The sequence below is a fragment of the Perna viridis genome, chromosome 14, assembly GCF_037379345.1.
Source record: "Perna viridis isolate PV_CMFRI_1.1 ecotype Kerala chromosome 14, ASM3737934v1, whole genome shotgun sequence".
NCBI lineage: Eukaryota > Metazoa > Mollusca > Bivalvia > Mytilida > Mytilidae > Perna > Perna viridis.
In genome coordinates this window covers 19,929,540-19,951,920 of record NC_142458.1, presented here as the reverse complement: position 1 = coordinate 19,951,920, position 22,381 = coordinate 19,929,540, and the positions used below count along the sequence as shown (strand labels likewise).

Below are 22,381 nucleotides of genomic sequence, written 5' to 3'. Positions count from 1 at the left end.
ACCGTCAGGTATAATCGAAACACTGTTCGCGTCAAAACGCCTAAAAAGTACAGAAAGAAATCTTAATGAAATAACTATATTCATTTAATGTGTATAACGAGCATTGGATTCACCCAACAAGCAGAATAAAATTGCATAGCACGTATGCTTACATCTTTAATTGAAATATAAAAATAAACCCGGGAAAAGTACCTGATATATTTAACACTTCTAAAATATGGTCAACATTCGTTTTAGTGATAATTTGTTCTCACATGCATGTTTACCTCACAGGCTTAGCGAAAATTTTACTTCGTTAACATTCAAACCAAAACTCAGCATTCGTCAAGCAGAAAACAAAAACTATGGAGCCTGAAATCAAATCCAGTTCTAAAAAGATATACTCAATTTCCAATGGTCAATCTCTTTTGGGCGTGTTTGTAACTATTTGAAAAATGACTGCTACCTTTTCCAGAGTTAAAAATACCGTTGACACAATTCTTGTCGTGTTTCTTAAATTACTTTTGCATTTTAATTTGCACGGCCATTACAGGCGAAAATGAAGAAAAAAATTTTAGCTTGCAATATATACATACTTGAAAAGGAAAATTACATTAGAACCCACATATTTGCACTTCAAGCACACATATTTCAATACAGAAAAGTTTAAATATAGTGCACTTAACTTGTAGGTAGAACCAAGTATTTAAATGATAAAGGGATAAAAAAGAAATTAAACGAGCGGAAAGCAATACGTCACAACACTTAGTGTTTCATAAAACATGAAGAGTCTTTAAAAGATGGTTTATATATGCTATGTTTTCTTAGAATATTCAACAGTAATGATTTTCCCGAACAGAATATAAATTAAATGTTATTCGACGATCGGAAAACGTAATTGTAAATCATTAACCCTCTTCCTGACTTTGCAAATTTCTATATTTTCTGGGAAGGCTGGCTGCAACATTTTTTGTTAGACGCTGTTTGAAGCTTGGCTCAGAGGGTTTTCAGTATACAAAAGTCTAGCGGACGAAACGAAATGCAGAATTGTCGTTGATCATACGAAATAAGAACATAAAGATCACACCTTTGCCTGCAGCTATAACATTGGGTTCACACCGACCCCGATGACTTTCGGTGCAAAAACAATGAAAAATAGCATTAGACAATCGCAAAGATAAGTACTATCAAAATTAGAAAATATATAATATGTGTAACCTCCATCCCTAAACTTCTTGATTTTTTTTCTGGTAACAAGGCCCATGTACAACTCGCTTTTGGGTAGTGAATATAATGATTATTAAAACATATAAATGATAAACAAGAGGAGATATTTAGAGGCAAACAAAAGCATAAAAAACTATCTGACCCCGTACAATCATCTCCCCTACAAAACACTGACAGTCATACAACGATTTAACTAGTGTAAACAGTATAGTAGAATGTTGTTTTAACAACTCCAGGACTGAAACAACTTAAAATGCGCACTTGCCAATATTTTAACGCTGTCATACCACTAAGAAGGTCAAATGGTAATGTTGCTAATGGACTAAAGGTTATGGATCTGAAATAAACAAGTCATTTTAGAAACGTGATATTTAGTTCGGTTATTGCCTTAACAAAAGTAAAAATCTGTCATATGTTTTGAATAACACGTAAATTGTAAAGCCATTGACACAAATGATTATATTTTAACATATACGCTTATCCAAAGGTTTATGACTTTAAATCATATAGGTGTACTGGTTTTCATGAGTTGAATCAGTTTTAGTTTTTTATCATTTAATTTTATGTGAATTTTAACGAGATTTCACGTTTTTAGATAAGGTTATTTAAACATTCTACATGCACAATAACTCGCTACAATTTTTTCCTTTGACAAAGACAACAAGGCCGACAAATTGGGCCTCATTTCTATAATTCTATGTATTTCACTTCATTTTATTTGTATTTAATTCCTTTTACCTTTCAAATAATGCTATTTTTCAGGTTTTTTTTTATTTTTGTAATAATATATATCAAATTTGTACGTCGGATTATATGCTGATTTTGGATTTTTATATTACGAATACGGAATTCTTCATTTGGAATGAGGATATAAACAATCGATGGTTCGAAACAAGGAGTGTTTTTGTGTATAGTATAACAATGTTAAACCTTGAATACATGTATGATGTACTTACATGTGTTCGACGCTAGCAGAAAAAAAGTGAAAGGCTGATTGCTCTATTTCTTTGACTTGCGTTTCACGCATGACTCTGTAAAGAATGTCCTTGAAAGTACATGCAGTAAACTTTGCTTCAAGACACCGTACCATGAAAAAAGTTATTTTTTTAATTTTTTTTAATTAAACTGTTACATTATGACACAGTGTGTTTAATAAGCAATGGAAGTCATATATTGTTTTCGAAATTTAAATCAAATGGGATATCAAAGGAGAAAGTGTAAGAACCTTAATAGGAAAACATATTCATGGGACAACGACTAGACAAGAAAAACAGACCTTCACAACCAAAACATGAAAAAACAAAAAAATCACATAAAACAAAAAGTCAAATGAGCAAGCCAGATTTCATTTAAACATATTTTTCTGCATCTAGTGTACAAGAGTAATCAAGGGAACCAAGGTTATAGCGGTAATCAAAAGAATGAAATCCAGAAACAACGACCAGACATACATGGAAAACAGACAAATACGACAAAGAACATAAAGTAACTAAAATAATATATACAAAGTAACAAAAGCAAATGAGCAACTCAGATTCCACTAAAAACTGGGAGCATAGACCAGGTGTACCGATAGGGTATGCGATATAAGGCTGACGTCACAGTGTTTGTAGTATCCTTTACCAAATCCCCAAAATTAGGATTGTTTGAAGATAATACATCATCTATACAGTTGAAACTGAGATTAAAGGATCTACCTAAACGATATTCTTTCTTTTTGATCAGTTCAGTTATAAGGTCAGTCTCATAAGAGTGACGGAATAGGTCAGCAAGTAGAGGAGCAAAATTTGTTCCTATTGGAATGCCAACCGTTTGTTGAAAAACGCGTTTACAAAACTGGACAAAAACTTCCACATCCAAAGTAGACAAAAGAAGAAAGCAAAACTATGTCACGCTTAACAAATTCTTGATCTTAAAATATAACCTCATTTTTGTAATCTATTATTTTATTACGCAGACTGAAATTCGTCAATTTGTTCTACATTGCTTTTATCCTAACAGAGATATAGGACACGCCGTGGATACCTAGAGGTTTGCCTAATATGTGGCCAACGATTAAAAGAGAATGACATAGACATCATCGTACAAAAAACGAAATGACTTTGTATCTAAAATTTTTATTATATTTTTTTCCAGAAACTGCTCAAATGTTTTGAACCACAATGAACGTGTTACAAAAACCGCTGTTGCAACAATGTTCATGTGTACTGACATTATATCAGATAGATAAATGCACTCATTTATGTTGGTCTTTAAAAAAAGTTCATTGTTGTGGTATGTCATATTTTTACTTATTGGCAGCGAGAGAAGATTTTTGTTCACTATGGAGCAGTTTCGATCCTTTATGTTCGAACTAAATTTTATGCCATACAGATGTATTTTCTAGTATACCTTATATATATTCCCAGTAAAAAAAGGGATAAAGATTCAGCATTTATGTCGCATATCAAATGAATAATATTTACCTAAAATCATCTATTAATTTTTGTACTTTCACTTGGAGAGGTATTTGTTCTCAAATATTGAAATCGTGTTTTTTTTCTTTGTTTTTTTTTAAGTTTTGGTCTATTTACTTTTTTGTCAAAATTGAAGGGAAAACGATTGAAATTTTGAGAAGAAAATGCGTACCTTTAGCCACGAACATGTCATTAAAAGCACCCCCGTTCTTTTTTCTTCTATTTTGTTTGGAAATGGAATTTCCACACACTCTCTTCGCTGAATATAAGGGTGTATAGGAGATTTAATTGGAAAGAATGAATAACCAAATATGGTCACTATTTAAATGTTAATGTTTTCTTGGCACCAGTGATTATATTTTGGTTATTCACGACAACCAATTGATTATCCTATATATCATATAAATTTTCCCTATATTCTACACAAAATTTTCATTTTATGAACGGTGGATTGATATACATGTAGTGTCATTCTGATGGGGGAAATCCGAGAATTAAATTACCAAAATCAACTTCTGGGTATTATTTATAATTTTTTTACTAACGAAATATTTGATAAAACACTGCTATCTGTATAATAAATCCCATAATTCGCTCGATATGGGTGGTTCTTTTAAGACAACATTCAGAGGGAACGAGGAGTAGTAATGACTAAACTCGCTCATGTCAGTTTATGGAAGATAAGCTGGTTAAATACACTATCAATAAGAAAATCCTGACCTTAGTGGTAATATTTAGTACTTACAGTCTCTTTAGTTTCGTAAGTCCGGTGAAATCGCTGTTTGTTATACTTGAAATCACACCGGAGTGGTGCCAAAAAGTTCTGAAACCAATGAAAAGGGTTACATATATATTGAGTAAAATTAGAACATAGAAAAATAGGGGAAAAAATAATTATGCATATCAAAACTCCACTGGACTAATTACATGTAAACAGAGCAATGATGGTTAATGTAGAAAAGATTCCTCTTGTAGTATTATAAAAGGATAAGAAATGCATTATTTATTATTATTTGATTTCATTGCATGAAAACATATCTGCAACTAAATGCCATTGTATTTATATGTCACCTTACGAAAAAATGCCTGTCATTATTTGAATAAAGATTTACTGGAGGATGAACTAATTCTAAAAACGCAAAGATTTGTTTGTTTGTTTTGTTTTGTTTTGTTTTGGTTTTCTTATTACCCAACACTTACAAAGAAGTTGTTTCAGCATAATTCTTCAAATCACTTGGAATCTTGGTGAAGTGTTGCCTGTAACAAAATATTTCCCTGTCTTTACATTCACATACCCTGCAGACTTGAGCAGCAATTAATGGTAATTTCATTGTTATTGCCATGAAGCAAATAAGGCGGTATGCTATCATGCAACTCATGATAATTGATGTATGCGTTAGTATCTGAAACAAAAAGAAGGGTACACCAAATTAATACTCTTCCTAAGATTGCTTTTTGTTTTAATGATTCATTGTAGACATATCAGAGAATTACATGTAATACTTTTTCCCCTGGACAAAGGCCGTAAGGTCGAACATTTAGGCCTCGCTTTCTATGTTTTAATCTATTTTATTTTTATTTTCGTTGCATTTAATTTCCTTTTCCTTTTTTGTGGCTATGTCCACCTATATATTATTTTCATTTTAATAAATACAGTCAACATTTAAGTAATATATGGTATAAAAAAAAAACACATCGCAAAGTCACTGGGCGATATAGTACCAGAAAATCTGGAGGAAATATCGTGTTTCCTGGAGATTGTCCAATAATAGAACCAAATCAACCCTTTATATCGACACGTCGTATGTTTATGAAAACGATATTTCATCCCGAATATATTTGCAGACGAAATGTCGATTTTGGCTATTCTTAAAACAGAACTATAATACTATTTTACAACACATTTTTTATACTCTTATCTAATCCGAACTATTCAAATCGTGATTTTTAATGCGAAACTACAACTAGTAGTTTAAAAGTGTGGTTTCAAAATTTGCGTTTTATTCCATTTCTTATACATTATTTTGATTCTGCATTTCGGATTCTGGTTCCACGCTATTCCTACCCTCTATTCCCAATACCATTCACCCAACCGAATTGGAATCATAGATGTAACGAATTTTGTTTGCCATTTTACAGATGTTCAGATCAATTTTCATTATCTTTATATATTCTCATTTGTATTGAAGAACTTCAACTGGAATCCGACTTAACCTTCAACTGGACAGACACTTAATTCCTACTCAGATACAGATAGAGAGTTTGAAAATCAGTATCTTAATTAACTTGCACTAAAATATATCTGATCTTTTAGTTTTTTTTTTTAAATTGCATGACAAACTGACAAGTAGAGCTACCATTATTGGCTGAATATAGGTAAGATTTAAACTCAATTGGCCTGGATTATAGAGAAAGAAATCCCATGGATTCAACAACATCGGAAAATAATCCTTAAAAATAAAGTTGTTACCTGAACATGGATAAACGTTATTATAAAAGCTGCATACAAATCTACAGTGGAAAAACACACACGGTTATATGCAAAATATTTTAAGGGACAAGAGAAGAACAACCATAATGTTTAAGGGAACTGGCGAGAAGAGAGGAAAAAAATATTATTGAATCAGCTAAAGCAAATAAAAAACAAAATATAAAACACACTCCTACCTTGTATTATGTATTCACCTTATTAGATGTATGTACGGTGTATAGAATAGTACAGATTAGATCTTAGGTGTTGGTCTGAAGAGTGAGACACTGATGACAATTTTCATAAGTATTTGTAGTAACATATGTATAATGGTAAACATTTGTTGTTATTATTGATGAATAATTTCCAGTAATTATTTGTGAAATATGGACGATGAACAATATTTTTACATTTGTACTTATGGAATTTAACGATTTTCGTAGATTTGTCATCAACATTACAAGTTATTACATACAATATCTGTCTCTAGGTTTCTGAGGAAGATTAATCAATATATTTCAAACATTAAGTTAGTAATTATATTCAAAATGTTACTGTTCTGATAAAATTTATCTGATGTTTCATCTTCATTGCATTGATGTCAGTTGTTGTGTATACAATAATTACTTATATCAGTAATATTGATCAAATTCTTATGATATATACAGTTGCGATCATTCCTAACTTCTCTTTAATTCTGTCAAAATATGTCAGGAACTGTTTTACGACAGCAGATAGAACAGAAATCCTTACAGATCCCGACAGAGTCTGACATTGACTGTCCTTGGTCAAGACACATATTGCCCTATTCCCTGACAGATCCTGAACAAAACTGTCCAGGTTAGCGACAAAGAAACTACGAAAAGTTACTATACTGTCGTACCCCTGGACAGTTCCTGGCACTAAATCTTTCGATTCTGTGTGACGTAATTCAGGAAGTCCGCGATTATTAATGGAAACTGTGTAAATTAGCAAATCCGATAAGAAAAAAATCTTGATTTCAATATTTGAATTGAATTTCCAATTATATAGAACTTATCGTGATCATCATCTCACAATCACTCTATCGTAGTTCATTTATCAACATTTCGTCGTTCACGACCCCATCACTCATCGTTCAAAAAATATTTTAATTTAATTTTCACATTCTGTCATAGACCTGTAATTAAATCAAATTTATTCATATATATATTCTACCATACATCGTGAACTAAGTTACAGCCCTAGATTAATCCTACGAGGAGGAATGACCCGGCCAGCGAAAGCTATATTTTTATATAGCCCAGCTGGCCGAGCGGTCTAGGGCGCTGGACTTAGTGCAGGCGGTGTTGCCATAGATGTCACAGCGGTACGAGTTCGAGTCCCGCGGAGGGAACGACCAAAAATTTGCTTCGCAAATTTGACAGTTCTAACATCGTTGGGAATTTTTCAGACCCTTTTATAAGTTTACGTTATCTTCCCTGTATCAATTTGATCCAATGGAGCAGTGTAGCGAATAGAGTCGTCACATTCTGAGACGTTGTATAATATTGATTTGTTGTGACATGCATCATTAATTTGATCCTCTATCCTACATAATAACACCTAGATGAACTGTCCCGTACTACCATACATCGTGTACTAAGTTACAGCCCTAGATTAATCCTACGAGGAGGAATGACCCGGCCAGCGAAAGCTATATTTTTATATAGCCTAGCTGGCCGAGTGGTCTAGGGCGCTGGACTTCGTGCAGGCGGTATCGCCATAGATGTCACAGCAGTTGGAGTCCCGCAGAGGGAACGACCAAAAATTTGCATCGCAAGTTTGACAGTTCTAACATCGTTCGGAATTTGTCAGATCTTTCTATATATATATATTTATTTATTTATTTATTTATTTATTTATTTGTCAATAATAATCCAACATGATCGAGTAGTCACAATATTTTAGTCACTAGTACTTTCATGCCTTGTGGCAATCTTCAGGTGAACAATATGACTACGTTGTTAACGATAACGTTTATGTGACGTTACAATAGTTATATAAAGGGGAATGAATTACTGTCCACTGAACGATGGTTTAAACCTTTCGATAAAACGTTTTTCTTTTAATTTTTGAAGACCCTCATCGGAGGATTTCATTTTATAAAAGGGAAATATTTGAAAAAAAAACCCGCCGGCGCAAACGTCAATGTGCGCACTAAGAGGTATATATTGGTAGGCGGGTTCTTTAATTTGTTGTCTATGCACGCGCATCCTGTCAAATAGGTCACCTGTTTGGCCAATGTAAATTTCGTCGCAATTTTCACATTGTATGCAGTAGATCCGATTTTCTGTCTTGCAAGTCATGATAGTGTGAGCACTTTAAATTACTCTCTCTCTCTCTCTCTCTCTCTCTCTCTCTCTCTCTCTCTCTCTCTCTCTCTCTCTCTCTCTCTCTCTCTCTCTACATATATATACATATATATAAAACCAGCAGGGCCATAGTAGTCATGGATAAAAATAACTACATCTCAGAAGCAATGCCTCAACTTTCGGATGTAAGTAAAAAAATCACTTCAGAATTGAACAAAATGTGCAAGGATGGCAGCATTACTGAAGAACAGTTAGAATACCTAAAACCAGAGGATCCAAGACCCGGATGTTTTTTACCTTCCGCCTAAAATTCACCAAAAAGATATCTCTGGACAGCCCATAGTTTCTGCTAATAGTCACCCAACCGAAAAAAATTTCTGAATTTATTGATTACCATCTCCGACCCCTTGTTCAAAAGCACCCGTCATATTTGAAAGACACCACGGACTATCTGAGGATAAACGGAATTAATGAATCCTTTACTTCCCGAAACATTTCTGGTCTCCTTTGATGTCATGTCATATACTAATATCCCACACAATGACGGTATAGAAGCCTGCAGAGAATCTTGTGAATATCGATATATTTTGGACCCCCTCCCCCTGACTGCCTAATAAATTTACTCACTTTAGTTTTGAACTGTAACAACTTCACTTTCAACGACGAACACTACCTCCAAATCAATGGTACAGCTATAGGAACGAAAATGGCTCCTTCGTATGCTAACATCTTGATGGGTAAATTAGAAAATCAAATAGTTTCAACATCTTTATCGAACACCTCACTTGGTTTCGATTCATCGATGATGTTGACGTGAAATGGACTAAGTCTAAACAAGTCTAATCAAAATTTAGACAATTTTATCACACATGCTAACAATGTTCATCCATCAATCAAATTCACGCATGAAATTTCTGACACTAAAATCACATTGTTTGGATACTACTACGTTTATAAGAGACAGGGAAATGTCAATGGATCTTCACAGCCAACCAACTGATAATCACCAATACTTATCTCCCAATAACTTTCATCCAAAACAAATTGTACTAAAATATACCATACAGCCAGGCACTTTGAATTCGGCACATTTACTCATCTGACGATACCACCAACAAACGTCTAGATGAACTCTGTGGTCATTTGTCATCGCGTGGCTACAAATCAACAGATATAGATCAGGGATTTGAACGTGCTAACAACATCAGCCGTAAAGATCTCCTCGAGTACAAACCCAAGAAAAAGAACAAAAGGGTTCCAAGCTCTTTCCTGGGGCCCCCGTCATGGCATTCCGTAGACCTAGGAGCTTAAGAAATGCCCTAGTAAGAGCAGAAATTTCATTTCAGCCCTAACAGAATACAACGTGCCAGTGTCAACCATGTGGTGATAAAAGATGTAAGACCTGTACCCAGATACTGTACACCAAAACGTTAAAAAGCTACTGCACTGGAACGGAATTCGCCATTTTTTGTAACATGACTTGCAATAACGAAAAACCATATACCTTCTCCAGTGCCGATGTGGTATGCAGTACGTTGGCGAAACAGAACAAACTTTCAACAGGCGTATAATTGGTCATCGCAGTGAATACAAATGCAAACCAGACCTCCCTCTAAGTCGCCATCTTAGATCCGCCGGACACACATACGAGGATCTCCACAACATTGTTGTTACGATCATAGAAGATAATAAAAATGGTCAAAATGTAAAAGAGTGTCCCGGGAAAGCTTTTGGATGAAAATATTCTCCAGATGGAATAAACGAGAACAAATAATCCATTTGTAGCTCTTTGTCTAACGCTGGTACAGCACTACATGCTATACATCAATTCGACGTACAACTATATTTTGACTTTTGTTTTATTTGTTTTCCACAATTTTTATTTTTAATTTTGATTTTCCAGCTCATTATCATTTGCTTCTACGTGCCTTTGATAAAGGTTCAATCACCCTCAGCGTACGTGATTCAGTTTCTGAATCTGTTTTGATCTTGAACTTTATGAGTTTTATGCTGAAGAAGGATATCAGTTATCCGAACTATTCAATGTAAATTTTCCCATTTTTTCTTGATGTTAAACATATTTAGACGTTTATATATATGTGTGTGTGGCGTGTATGTGTGTGTGTAAAAGTCGCATAAAACGCACCTAAATTATTGTAAATCAAAAGGAGAAGAAAGGTCAATCAGGACCATCTAAGTACAGTACAAAATTAGTTGTTGAATATATTGAGTATATCTATATACACAATAGTAAAAGGTACAAAATGAAAACAAAACAGAAGATGAATGCTTTGTTGCTTTAATTATGAACCTTAACACTTCGAGTTGTATGCATAATGACATCAACCTTGTATGAGCCAACATTTCTTTTTTCTTTTTGTTCTAATAATCTGATTCCATATACATTTGTTATATGGGGTAAGCTTCCCATTCTATGGTACTAGGGGATGGGAATTTTGGAAACGGGGTAGTGAACAGAAGCATGTAATTTTAAATGAGTAGAATTGGAAAATGGACTGCTTTCCTTTCCTCGTTTGTCTACCCCGGACTTGACTTTTTATGAGCAACTCGGCGGGTGTTTCTAGAAAAGCAGAGGAAGCTTACCGTACCGGTGCACCTGGCTCATGCTCCCAGTTTTTTAGTGGAGTCCGAGTTGCTCATTTACTTTTGTTACTTTGTATGTATGGTTTTAGTTACTTTATGTTCTTTGTTGTGTATGTCTGTTTTCCATGTCTGGTCTTTGTCCCTGGATTACATTCTTTTGATTACCGCTATAACCTTGGTTCCCTTGATTACTTTTTCTATTTGTTTAGCAAGAGGTATAGCGCGTTATAAAAGCTGGTCAAACCCGCCATTTTTATCAGAATCATTGCGATGATTTTCAACTTTGCACTTTTATATTAAATTGCCAATTATAATTCAGACTTACCTTTCGTGACTATTATTATGAATTATCGCCTAGAGTTTATCACTATAGTCATTTTGTGATTAACTTTTGTTTAACCTCAAAAAATGTTTGTAATTTAAATTAACTTTACGATACTTTTAATGTGGTAATATACTAAAAAATGTAATAGGGGTCAGTTTGGAGGATTTCAGTTTCGGCGGAGGATGAGGAATGATATAGGGACAAAAGCGGATTAATATGGTATATGACGATAATAATAAGTTTTTTTTTTCAACTTCGGGGATGTTTAGTTAAGCTTGATATCTCAAATTTCTTACTTATGACTTGGTATATATTATAAATAGAAGACATCTTTCATATAATTAATTTTCAAAGCGTTTGTAAGAATATGAGGAAATGTTAAAGGATACTATGTAATTGTTTCGATAATCAATTATTTCAGTGGTCTTTGTTTAATACTTCAGTTCTTTCATTTTTGTCTTTTTATTGTGTTATTCTATACTGTACTTAACATGAAAATTCCGCATACGTCATCTGTAAAATATATTCTTTGGCTATTTGAACTAATTTTAATCTTAATTTAAACATACAATATGTTTTCAAACTCATTGTTGTCACAACCGCGAACTAGTTCAAAATTGCTAAAGACAAATAATGTGTTAAACACATATAATTTAGCCAGCAATTTATGGAGAAAATAATATATATTCAGGCAAATCATATATTTGTTCTTACAATTCTAATTCATTAAATATTTTCGTTGTGGTTACTAATACTTCAATTGTACAGTATGCTTTAAAATATATAATGCCAAATGTTCTTTCCCACTAGAAATCCTTATATATATATATATATATGTATACACACACACACATATATATATATATTTTTTACTTTTTCCTTGTTTTGTTTGTTTTTTTTTAGTTTTAATTTTTGTTAGACAAGAAACTGTATACACACACACACATATATATATATATATTTTTTACTTTTTCCTTGTTTTGTTTGTTTTTTTTTAGTTTTAATTTTTGTTAGACAAGAAACTGACTTAAAAGCCTTTAACTTTTTCTTTTTTTTTTCCTAAGTTTTTATTTTTTGTTAGAGAAGATTTTTTTTAATTTATTTTTTTTATTTTTGTTAAGATAAGAAACTGCCTTTAAGCCATAAATTTTTAATCTATTTTTTTTTTAATTTTCTATTTTTGTTAGATATATAACTAACTTGAAATCTCTTGGGTTTTTTTTATATTTCGTTACAAAAACTTCCCAAGACCTTTAATTAAAAAACAGTAGTATTTAATTTTTGTTAGAGATGGTTTTCTTTTTTTTTCCATTTATTTATTTTTTTTTTAGTTTTTAATTTTTGTCAGATACAAAACCGATTGTTTTTTTTTTTTCAATTTTGATAAAATAAACTTTCAAAAGCTTTAATTTTTTATTTAAGTTTTTAAATTTTGTTATAGAGGTATATATTTTTTTCTTTTTTTATCTTTTTAATTTTTTTTCAATTTTTTTTTAGATAACAAACTTTTTTTAAAGCTTTTGATTTATATATATTTCATTCTTTTATTTTTGTACTTTTTTCAATTTTTAAAAAAATTTGATTCTGAAAGGAGGTTCTTGATTTTTTTCCTATTTCCATGTAGGTGTGTCAAAACAAACAGAGAGCAATGATAATTTCCAGCCAATAGGGGATGCCTTACAGGAGACTTTGTATTGTGTTTTTTTTTCCAGACTTTTTTTAAAGGGGGCATTAAACTCTATCAAAGTCCAAAGGAGGGTTTGGATTTATTTCCTACCTACATGATGGGATGTTGTAAAAATATGAAAACATTTCTTGCAAAGGAGACGTCCTGAAAAATTAACTATAAAAGATCAAAGTGTAATAATTCATTAAATTCTGGAAAAAGGTCTTCTTGTAACAATTTAGCGGAGTCTAAAATGTAGAAGTGCATAAGGCGATATTATTCTTTATCTAACAAAAGTTATTGTCTTATTTTGATATCTGAGGTAAGCCTATAAATAAGACATGCATGAAGCAAATTCACAAGGAGGTGCTTTCAAACGAAGACAAGAATCTAACAACAATTATCTGCTATCCCATATGTACCAGATAATCAGAGTGGTAGTAACATAAAAACAACAGAGCCACATCAAACATGCATACTTCCTTCATAAGGGGCACTGAGGTCAACACCCCAACAGAGTTACAAAACATTGGCACATGTGGTTTCTGAGGAGTTGATCTTGACAAAATAAAAATCAAATGATTAAACAAACAACGGTAGCCAATTCATTCGATCAGATGTACCCAGAAAAGCATCATTTTTACATACATAATTCCTGCTATGATAAAAATCATCTGAGCTGTGTAGTTACAACAAAATGTTAAAAAATACAGACAGTTGATGCATCAAGCAGCCAAAATCTCAATTAAAAATAGTTCAGCTAACATGTGAAAGAGAAGGAGCTTTAGCAAAGTCCAAAGAGAAATGATAAATAGATGTTGATGTAAGAAGTTTGGCCACAATTGACTTCAAGCAAAATATGTACCCGTTTTTCTGAAATAGTAAAGTCAAACAGTATTTTGGTGTAAATCGGCCACAATAGACCCAAGTCGGACCCAAAAAATACATTATTAGTAATTTCAGGGTAAAATATGAGCAGTGGCAGATCAATGGGTTACTTAACACTGCCTGACTTCACTTAATTGAAACCAAAAAGCTCTAATTCTTTTGAGGTATAATCAGATGTGGTCAGACTCCTTCGTAAATCAATATTTATCTACCACCTTTAATTTTTGAACAAAAATAGTGTGACTAATTTTTTCACATATTGTTTAACTAGGTCTAAAAAATGTAAATGTAGCCATGTGTCCCCTGCTGCCACAAGAAAAAGTTTAAGTTCCAAAACCCAATCTCACAATTCTACGAAATTTGAACAAAATCAATGGAGTGGTTTCTGAGGAGTTCCCTCCACAATATGTCCAAATAGTGTAGAATGTATAAATTCAACAAAGTCCCATAAATTCTGTCAATTCAAAATAGGGGGTAAATATGATCAACTACATAAAGTGACAAACAATCCAACAAAATTTGAACGAAATATGTTGACCAAGTATTCCTATAGTGAAAGAGTAACCAAGGGAACCAAGGTTATAGTTGAGTTGTGATATAAACACTCCATGCGCAGGTGCTGAATGGATGTTGCCACAGATGAAAGAAAAGTTGACAATATGAATATATTCAACTAAGTCCAATTACTTCTGTAATTTTGTCAATTCAAAGTAGGGGACCATATGATCAAATACATACGGTGACTAACAATTCTACAAAATTTGAACAAATTCTGTATAGCGGTCAGTTTCTGTGGAGTTGGTTCGACAAAGTGTCCATATAGTATAGAATGTAAAAATTCAACTAAGTCCCAAATTTCTGTCAATTCAAAATGAGGGAAATATGATCAATTACATGTGGTGACAAACAATCCCACAAAATTTGAACAAAATATGTAGAGAAGTGTCTGAGGATTTCTTATCCAGAAAGTTTTCCTATTGTGAAATATGCATTATTTCAACAAAGTCCCATAACTTCTGTAAATTTTGTCAATTCTAAATAGGGGGCAATTAGATCAACTACATTCCTACAAATTTGAACAAAATCTGTAGAGCCATTTCTGAAGAGTTGCGTCACAAAAGTCTTCATATGAAGCAATGTGTACAAATTCAACAAAGTCTTATAGTTCCTGCCAATTATGTTGTACCATTCCTCAATATGACTAACTTCATATGGTGACTAACAATCCCACAAAGTTTAACAAAATCTACTGAATGGTTTCCGAGTAGAAAAGTCCATAAGTGTAACCCATATTTCTATGTACCATTCCATGAAGCAGCTGGGTACAAATATCACCTGGAGTTCCCGCCCAGGGAGTTACTCAATTTTTCTTTATCATACCCCCACCTCAAATAGTATTTTCACAACCCCTTAATAATCCAAAATCAATAAGATGTCGCACCCTTAATCATGCTAGGAATACCCCCACTCAACCATTTCAGTCAAAGCCGGGAAAGAGAGACGCAGTACAAGTCATCTTGCTAAAGCAATATACCAAATACCGAAGCATTCTTTCCAATAGAAGCTGAGAAAATTATGAAAATTTCCCTTATGTACATGTACCATCTGAAAAATTGCGGAGTTGATCAGTAATCAAGAAGCAGATGAGAGATGAACCTATAAAGAGGAGAATCAGTATAGGTCATTATGCAGAAGCAATATACCAAATATCCAAACATTTCCTCTAATAGAAGCTGCGAAAACTGTTAAGAAAAAATATGTTATGTACTCCCGAAAATTACTTAGTCGCTTGGTTAACAAGACGTGGATGAGTGAGGAACATGAAAAGGGGGGACACAGAAAAGGGTCATCATGAAAAAGTAATATACCAAACATCTAGGTATTCCCTCCAAATAGAAGCTGGGATATCTACAAAACTTTTCATTAATTTTCATTAAGTACCACCTGAAAAAGGTATAAACAGGAAGTAAATGAGCAAGGAACTTGATAAGGGGAGACACGGTACAAGTCATCATGTAAAAGCAATATACTTTAAAACTAAGCATTCCCTCCAATAGAAGCTGAGAAATATGTTACTAAAACAGATGGACAGACGGACAAGGTGATTGCAATATAGCCCAATGACCCCACTTTTAAAAGTAGGGGTATAAAAAAATTGGCCCTAAAATTATAGCATTTCTGAGTATCGCCCTGGGGTTTCTCCTAACCCACCGACACTATTTTTTTCTATACCCCACTCAATTGATTTTTCTTATAGTTTTCAGAATAATGAGTCTCTACAAATGATAATTTTCTGGTTCCATTTGATCAAACAAATTGATTGAAATTGTTTATCCAATCTTCCAATTTTCATTTTTCCAAGATTACCCTCTAAACCACAGGCGCCAGTGTTTTGAAACTCTATTGGAATGTTAATTACAAAGGATGCATACATGTTTAATGCAACTCAGTTGCCAATACATTACTTCACTCAGTGATTTTCCAGTACTGCAGGGCTAGCAGATTAGGTGTTGCTGGATTCCTGCCTTCTATGAAAAGCACTTTCTTGTGATCCTGCTTCAAGTATATCTTCTGATAGGTTCGCCTAAAAGTCAATCATTTTTGTTAGATAAAAATTTTTTTATATAAGCTCTTTTGTTCCCCATTCAATTATTTTTTAATATACTTTTTTTATTAAGAATTGTTTTTTACGCTTTTTATTCTTTTTGGTTAGATAAACAGTCTTTTAAGTTGTTAAATCATTTTTTCTTTGAAAATTTGTCAAAGAATTGTCTTCAGAGCTTTTAATTTTGTTTTTTAGTTATAATTTTTATTTTTATTAAAACAAAATGATAAAGAACTGTCTTTTAAGCTTTCCTTTTTTTTATTTTTTATTAGAAAAAGCATAATATTGTTTCTCTTTTCAAATTTTTCTTGTTTTTGATTTTTTTAAAATTTTGTATTGTATATAGAATTGTCTTGAAGCTTGATATTTTTCCTATCCGACATTTTTATCATTTTTTAAATTAAAAAAAATTGTTAGATAAACCATCCTCTATCAAGCTAAATTTTTTGTACTTTAAAAAAAAGATACTTTTTAACGACCTATAATTGTAAGAGAAATTTATCTAATTGCAAATAATTCAAAGAGAAAAAAAATCACTTTTTTTCAGTAATAAATTGTATTGTAGAGAGAATCAAAGTTATGTGTAAGCTACATTGTATGAGTAGAAAAAATGCACAAATGAAAGGATTTAATAAACATAAAAAGGGATTTCACGAATGAGATTGGTTGTTTTACCAATTAACATTATTTTATTTTTTGTAAATTTGATGGTCCCCCCTTGGTCAAATGAAGTAAAAAGTTCATGTTTTGCATAACAAAAAACCCATAATTCATTAAAAAAAATAGGACACCATATCTATGATACCCACCTTTGTTCACTCTGAAAATATCTCCCTATACAAAGTTTCATACACATCTACTTTATTCCTTTGAAGTTCCATCAAAATTCAGCTTTTCCCACGAAATAAACCCATTTAAAATGATGGTCATTTGATGTTGAAGATGTTTTTTTAAGAAGTCAAAGACACAAAACATAAAGAAAAAAACAAACAAAATAAAATGCAAAAAAGGCAAAAAAAAAAGCTAAATAAAGCAGATAGATCATTTAAACTATGCACTCTTATACATAAAATCAGCTCAACATCTGTAAATATACACTTGAGTAAAGAAATGATAAAAAATCTACAGAATTTTATGTACACTAGAACTGTTGACCTGTAGCATATAAAATAAAATACCAGGAACTATTTTAACATCAAATCGGTTGTGGTGCTAGGTACATCCCCACACATACAATAATCAGTCCTATTTTAACTTTGATGCTTACACAAGATTAATGTTAAACGCTGAATACAAAGGCTCCAATCATATGGAAGAGATGTGTCTCTTACCCGAGGTCAACCTCCTTAAGCAGAAAAAATACCTTTTGATCTTAACGATTATCAGCCTACCATTAAATTCCTAGTTGTATATTGTCAAAGTACTCATGTACTGAGTCATATGGAAAGAGAAACTTATACTCAAACCTAATGAACGATTTGAATAGGTATTTCTAAGGACAACTTGATACTGAGCTTAATTGACAAAAAAAGATAGACTTACTCTGAAAACATAATTTTAACTACTTGGTTCTTATTGTTAACTTTATGGGATATAGTTAACATTACTATTGTGAAGATTTATCTGGGATCATTAAAACTCAAGGTATTATAGCAATTTTAGACATGATTACTAATTAAGTTTTGGCAGATAAAATATAAACATAAATAATTGAAAAGTCAAGGTACATATACTATTATAAAATATAAACATAAATAATTGAAAAGTCAAGGTACACATACTATTGCTGAAGAAAAAATACACACAGAAACCCTATAAATATTGAACATTCTAACAATTACTGGTCCTAACAATAACTATTTTTTTAAATCTGGTATGAAAATGAAAAGATAAAGGAAATGATCCAAGATAAAGATATAGCCAGAACATTTCTGTTATTCTCATGTAATATAAAGGAAAATATCAACAATAAAACAGGAAACCAGATTTACAAAATTAAAAAAACTTAGTATCAAATTATAACCTACCCCAGAAAAGATCTACTGAATATAAGAATGGTCTAGAATAATCTGCCATAGTGAAATTTGCCTGTAAAACATACAAACCCTTTTTGAACTTTAATACTGGTTGCATAAAGAGAAGTGTTTGGTTTTAACAAATTTTCAAGATGCATGTATAATTTTAAGAAGCAAAATAAAAATAAAATTAAATTTGACAAAATTGGAATTAAATATACAGTAGGAATAAGAAGCACAACAGTAAAATCTGAATTTGAAAAATAAATCATGTCTGTTGATGTAAAAGGAGATCAAAAAGTGTTTAATTAAACAGGTTTTCGGATTATTCAGGGTTTGGTTTAGACAAGGGTCACTGAAATTTCTGCGACAGGAAGCCATGTAGCTTATTGTCAGTTCTAAGATATAGCCAAAAATCAAAGACCTTCAAATACAGCATACAGACACAAAAACACTTACAAAATGGATGAATGTGTGTGCTTAAACAAAAATACCTGACAGCAATAAATACATAATAGTCCGAGCACATTCAAGATCCTCCTTTTTTCTCAAATGCAATAACTATCTTGGACACTAACTTATTAGGATCTCTTTCTATGGAATACTTATTCTAGATTAGGCAAATGTCACTATTAAACTCTGGAAAGTTCTCTTCTTACAGTTTCGTCGCATTTGGTTAAAGGCCTTTACATCAAAATCTAAAAGTAAAAAAATTATAAAGTGCAACAGTTAATTCAAAGACCATTGTAGTCTTATTTTATTTTTGTGGATATTGATTTTGATCATAAAGCTCCCAGAAACAGTAAGCAATGACAACGGTTGACTACAATGGACACAAAGTAATGGCAATAGCTCACACTGACCGTTCCAGGTGAGCTCAAAATGAATGTCAATATCTGCAAGCGTTTAGAAAAAAAAGTCAAGAAAACAGTTATTTCTGTGAATTTTGCTAACTTCAAGGCTCGTAATTTCGATAAAAATCCTTGGAGGGAAATGAAGCATAAACCTGACCTGTAATGTATTATAGTAAATATATACACTAAAAATCTTGTCAATATCTGTAAGCATTTAGGAATGTTCAGAAAACTGTACTTTCTGTGAATTTGCTAAGTTCAAGGTCCGTAATTTCGGTAAAAATCATCTTAGTGGAACAAAAGTTAAATCTGACAGACAAGCAGGTCAAAAATAAGAAATGATTTCAGGGAAATGCAAATACCCAAGTAGCAAATTTGGTGCACATCTAGAACTACAAGTATTAAAAATTTAGTAAGTTCCTTCCAACTTTGAGAGTTTTAGGAGAAATCATCTTGTATCATCTCCTCTTGATTTGGTTGAAATAAAGGTAAAGCCTGTGCAGAAAAAAATTAGATGAAATGAAAATGCCTGCCTACAGACCCTTTTTTTGTAGAATGTAACAATAAATGGACATCAATCTTATTATGGTCTTGTTTACTTTTTTTTCAACTTCTTATGAGTGAGGAAATGGAATTATAAGAGTTCCAATCCCCACAGTTTCTGCTTCCCTTATACTGGTCTTTTAAACAATATTCTTACCATATAAGCTTGCCACTTGAGAAAATAATTCATTTAAAAATCATGTCAACATGATCAGTTTCCGAGTCCTGTATATATTTGAGTACACTGCGAAGAAGCATCAACAAGGACTAGCTCCATCAACAACATGTGTAGATGTGTGTGCCATCTTGTAGCAAAAGGTACATACACACATAAAACAGTATCCCTGCTTCAAACTCTGAAAGGAAAGTAAAATTACTTGAAAATTTAATTCATCTGAATATTTATCAGTGTTCTAGGATTCCTATTTCCTGTTACCCGGGGAAGATGAAATTTGGGTCAGGGAAAGTTAGGTACTTAGTTACACTTTCCTGTGGCACGTTGAAAACTCAATATGCTGTAAGGATTTATTTTGTTAGGAAAGCAGTCATTGACTGTGGGAAAGTTGATTTTACATGGATTTTTCCCAAGGAAACCTCAATTTCTGAAAAATCCTAGAGCACTGTTTATATTCATAAAATACAGGATAGCAAATTTGGTTCCAGTTCAACTAACTTAGTGGTTTTGTCATGTAAATCTCCCCTTGCAGGCATCTGGTACAAAATATCCTTTTTTTCCGTAAAACCCATGTACATGTACATGCCTAGTCTTGTGGTATTTGTGTATTGTGTCATAACCATTTATTGTAAATGTGTTTGAACAAATAAATATTTGTATTTGTTAAAACTGCTTCAAAATCTGTTAAGATACATGTTAATGATATTACAAGAGAGACAGACTGTCAGATTCCATAATACCCATCAAAACTTTGTTTGCTTTGGGTACCAGTACATATGACGAGGTCTATACTCTGGAAAATACTGTAAGGCCAAAAAACTGTATGTGTGTTTACTGTACCCTGATGAAAAAAATAGTGTCTGTAGGTTTTTTTTTCAGTTTTGCAGTTATATTTGTATATTGGTATTTCTGTTGGAGATGTCAGATACTTACTATGTTTCTCTGATGTTTAGTTGTTACTTGTAACATCCTGTTCATGCACCAATGTATCAAATTCATTCTAGGATTTATTTAATTTTGAATTTTAAATGTGAATCTGTGGTTCCATATTTAGTAGAGGCATGTGTATTGATTAGTTGTTTTATTTCAGTGAATATAAAATATCTGACAATGTTTTATCATTAAAATGTTAAAGATTAACTTCATTGTTTTCAACAATGAACAAAACATACAAAAAAGGTACAAATGTCCATGTATGCATGTAAAATGCACAAATTGTTTTGCTGTGTCTCTATATTACTGCAAATCAAATTATCTTTGGTGTTAGATGAGCTAGAAATCTATCAATTGAAGAATTTAAGGAACCAATAGAATTATGTATATTTTTTTCTAAATGAATGATAGTCTTGTGATTCTTGAAAAAAAAAATTAATGTGACTGGGAATTTTAACAGATGTTTTATGCAAATTAAAGTCACATATTGGTTTTTAGCAACAAATGAAATTATTATATACATGTAGATAGCGGTGATTTATTGAATGTTCCCGGTCAGGGCCGTAGCCACGTTTTCTGAATAGGGGGTGCGAACTGATTACTGATAAGCAATTGAACTTGGTCAGCTGGTGAGATTTCTTTAATTACAGAATAAGACAAAGCAGCATGTTATGAACTATGATGTTTTCAATGAAGAAAAAAATAAACAGGTATTTCACTCTATACCATTCAGTATTTTAAACATGATATACAACATCCCCCAAAATTCCAATATGAAATGCAAGACATTACGAAGTACAACAAATGATGTACATGCAGAAACATTCATTAACGAAACTAATAATATTCCCAGTTTATCCTTGACCTCGGATTACTCAAACCTCGGATAACTCTGAACATTTTTGCAAGGTTCATAAGACTGACTTAACGAGGTTCTACTGTAGACAACATCAAATGCGGATGCGGCAAAATTTCCTGAAAATGTTTAAGGTCAGCGCTGGAAAATAAGGGTGGGTCGGGGTACAGTAAACACACACATTTTTTTGGCCTAATATTGATGAGACCTAATAAACAAGAAATTCCCAGGAGCCTGAATAACTCACCTGATTATTTTTTGAACTTTTAAGGGCAACAACTTTTGACTCAAAGAAGACTTTGGTAGGACTTAACAAAAGAATCATATCATCAATTGAAAGTTTCTTTTTATATATCGTAGCTTGCAAGATATTGGCTAAGAACTGTTAAAAAAAATCTTCACCTTTCAAGAGCAATGACTCCAACAAAAAACTTCTGTTTGACCCTTTTGTT

The 22,381-nt window shown here is 32.3% G+C and overlaps 1 protein-coding gene across 1 annotated transcript; it reads right to left on the bottom strand.

Moving 5' to 3' along the window:
• Positions 1 to 1,395: 1,395 nt before the first annotated feature.
• On the bottom strand, positions 1,396 to 6,421 carry LOC148598557 (uncharacterized). The gene is made up of 5 exons (XM_088560235.1): positions 6,330 to 6,421; positions 4,863 to 5,065; positions 4,408 to 4,485; positions 2,163 to 2,237; positions 1,396 to 1,543 (listed from the first exon to the last, which is right to left on the bottom strand). The coding sequence occupies exons 2-5, from the start codon at positions 5,039 to 5,041 to the stop codon at positions 1,396 to 1,398; spliced, it is 480 nt and encodes a 159-aa protein (XP_088416361.1). The 5' UTR covers positions 5,042 to 5,065; positions 6,330 to 6,421.
• Positions 6,422 to 22,381: the final 15,960 nt, after the last annotated feature.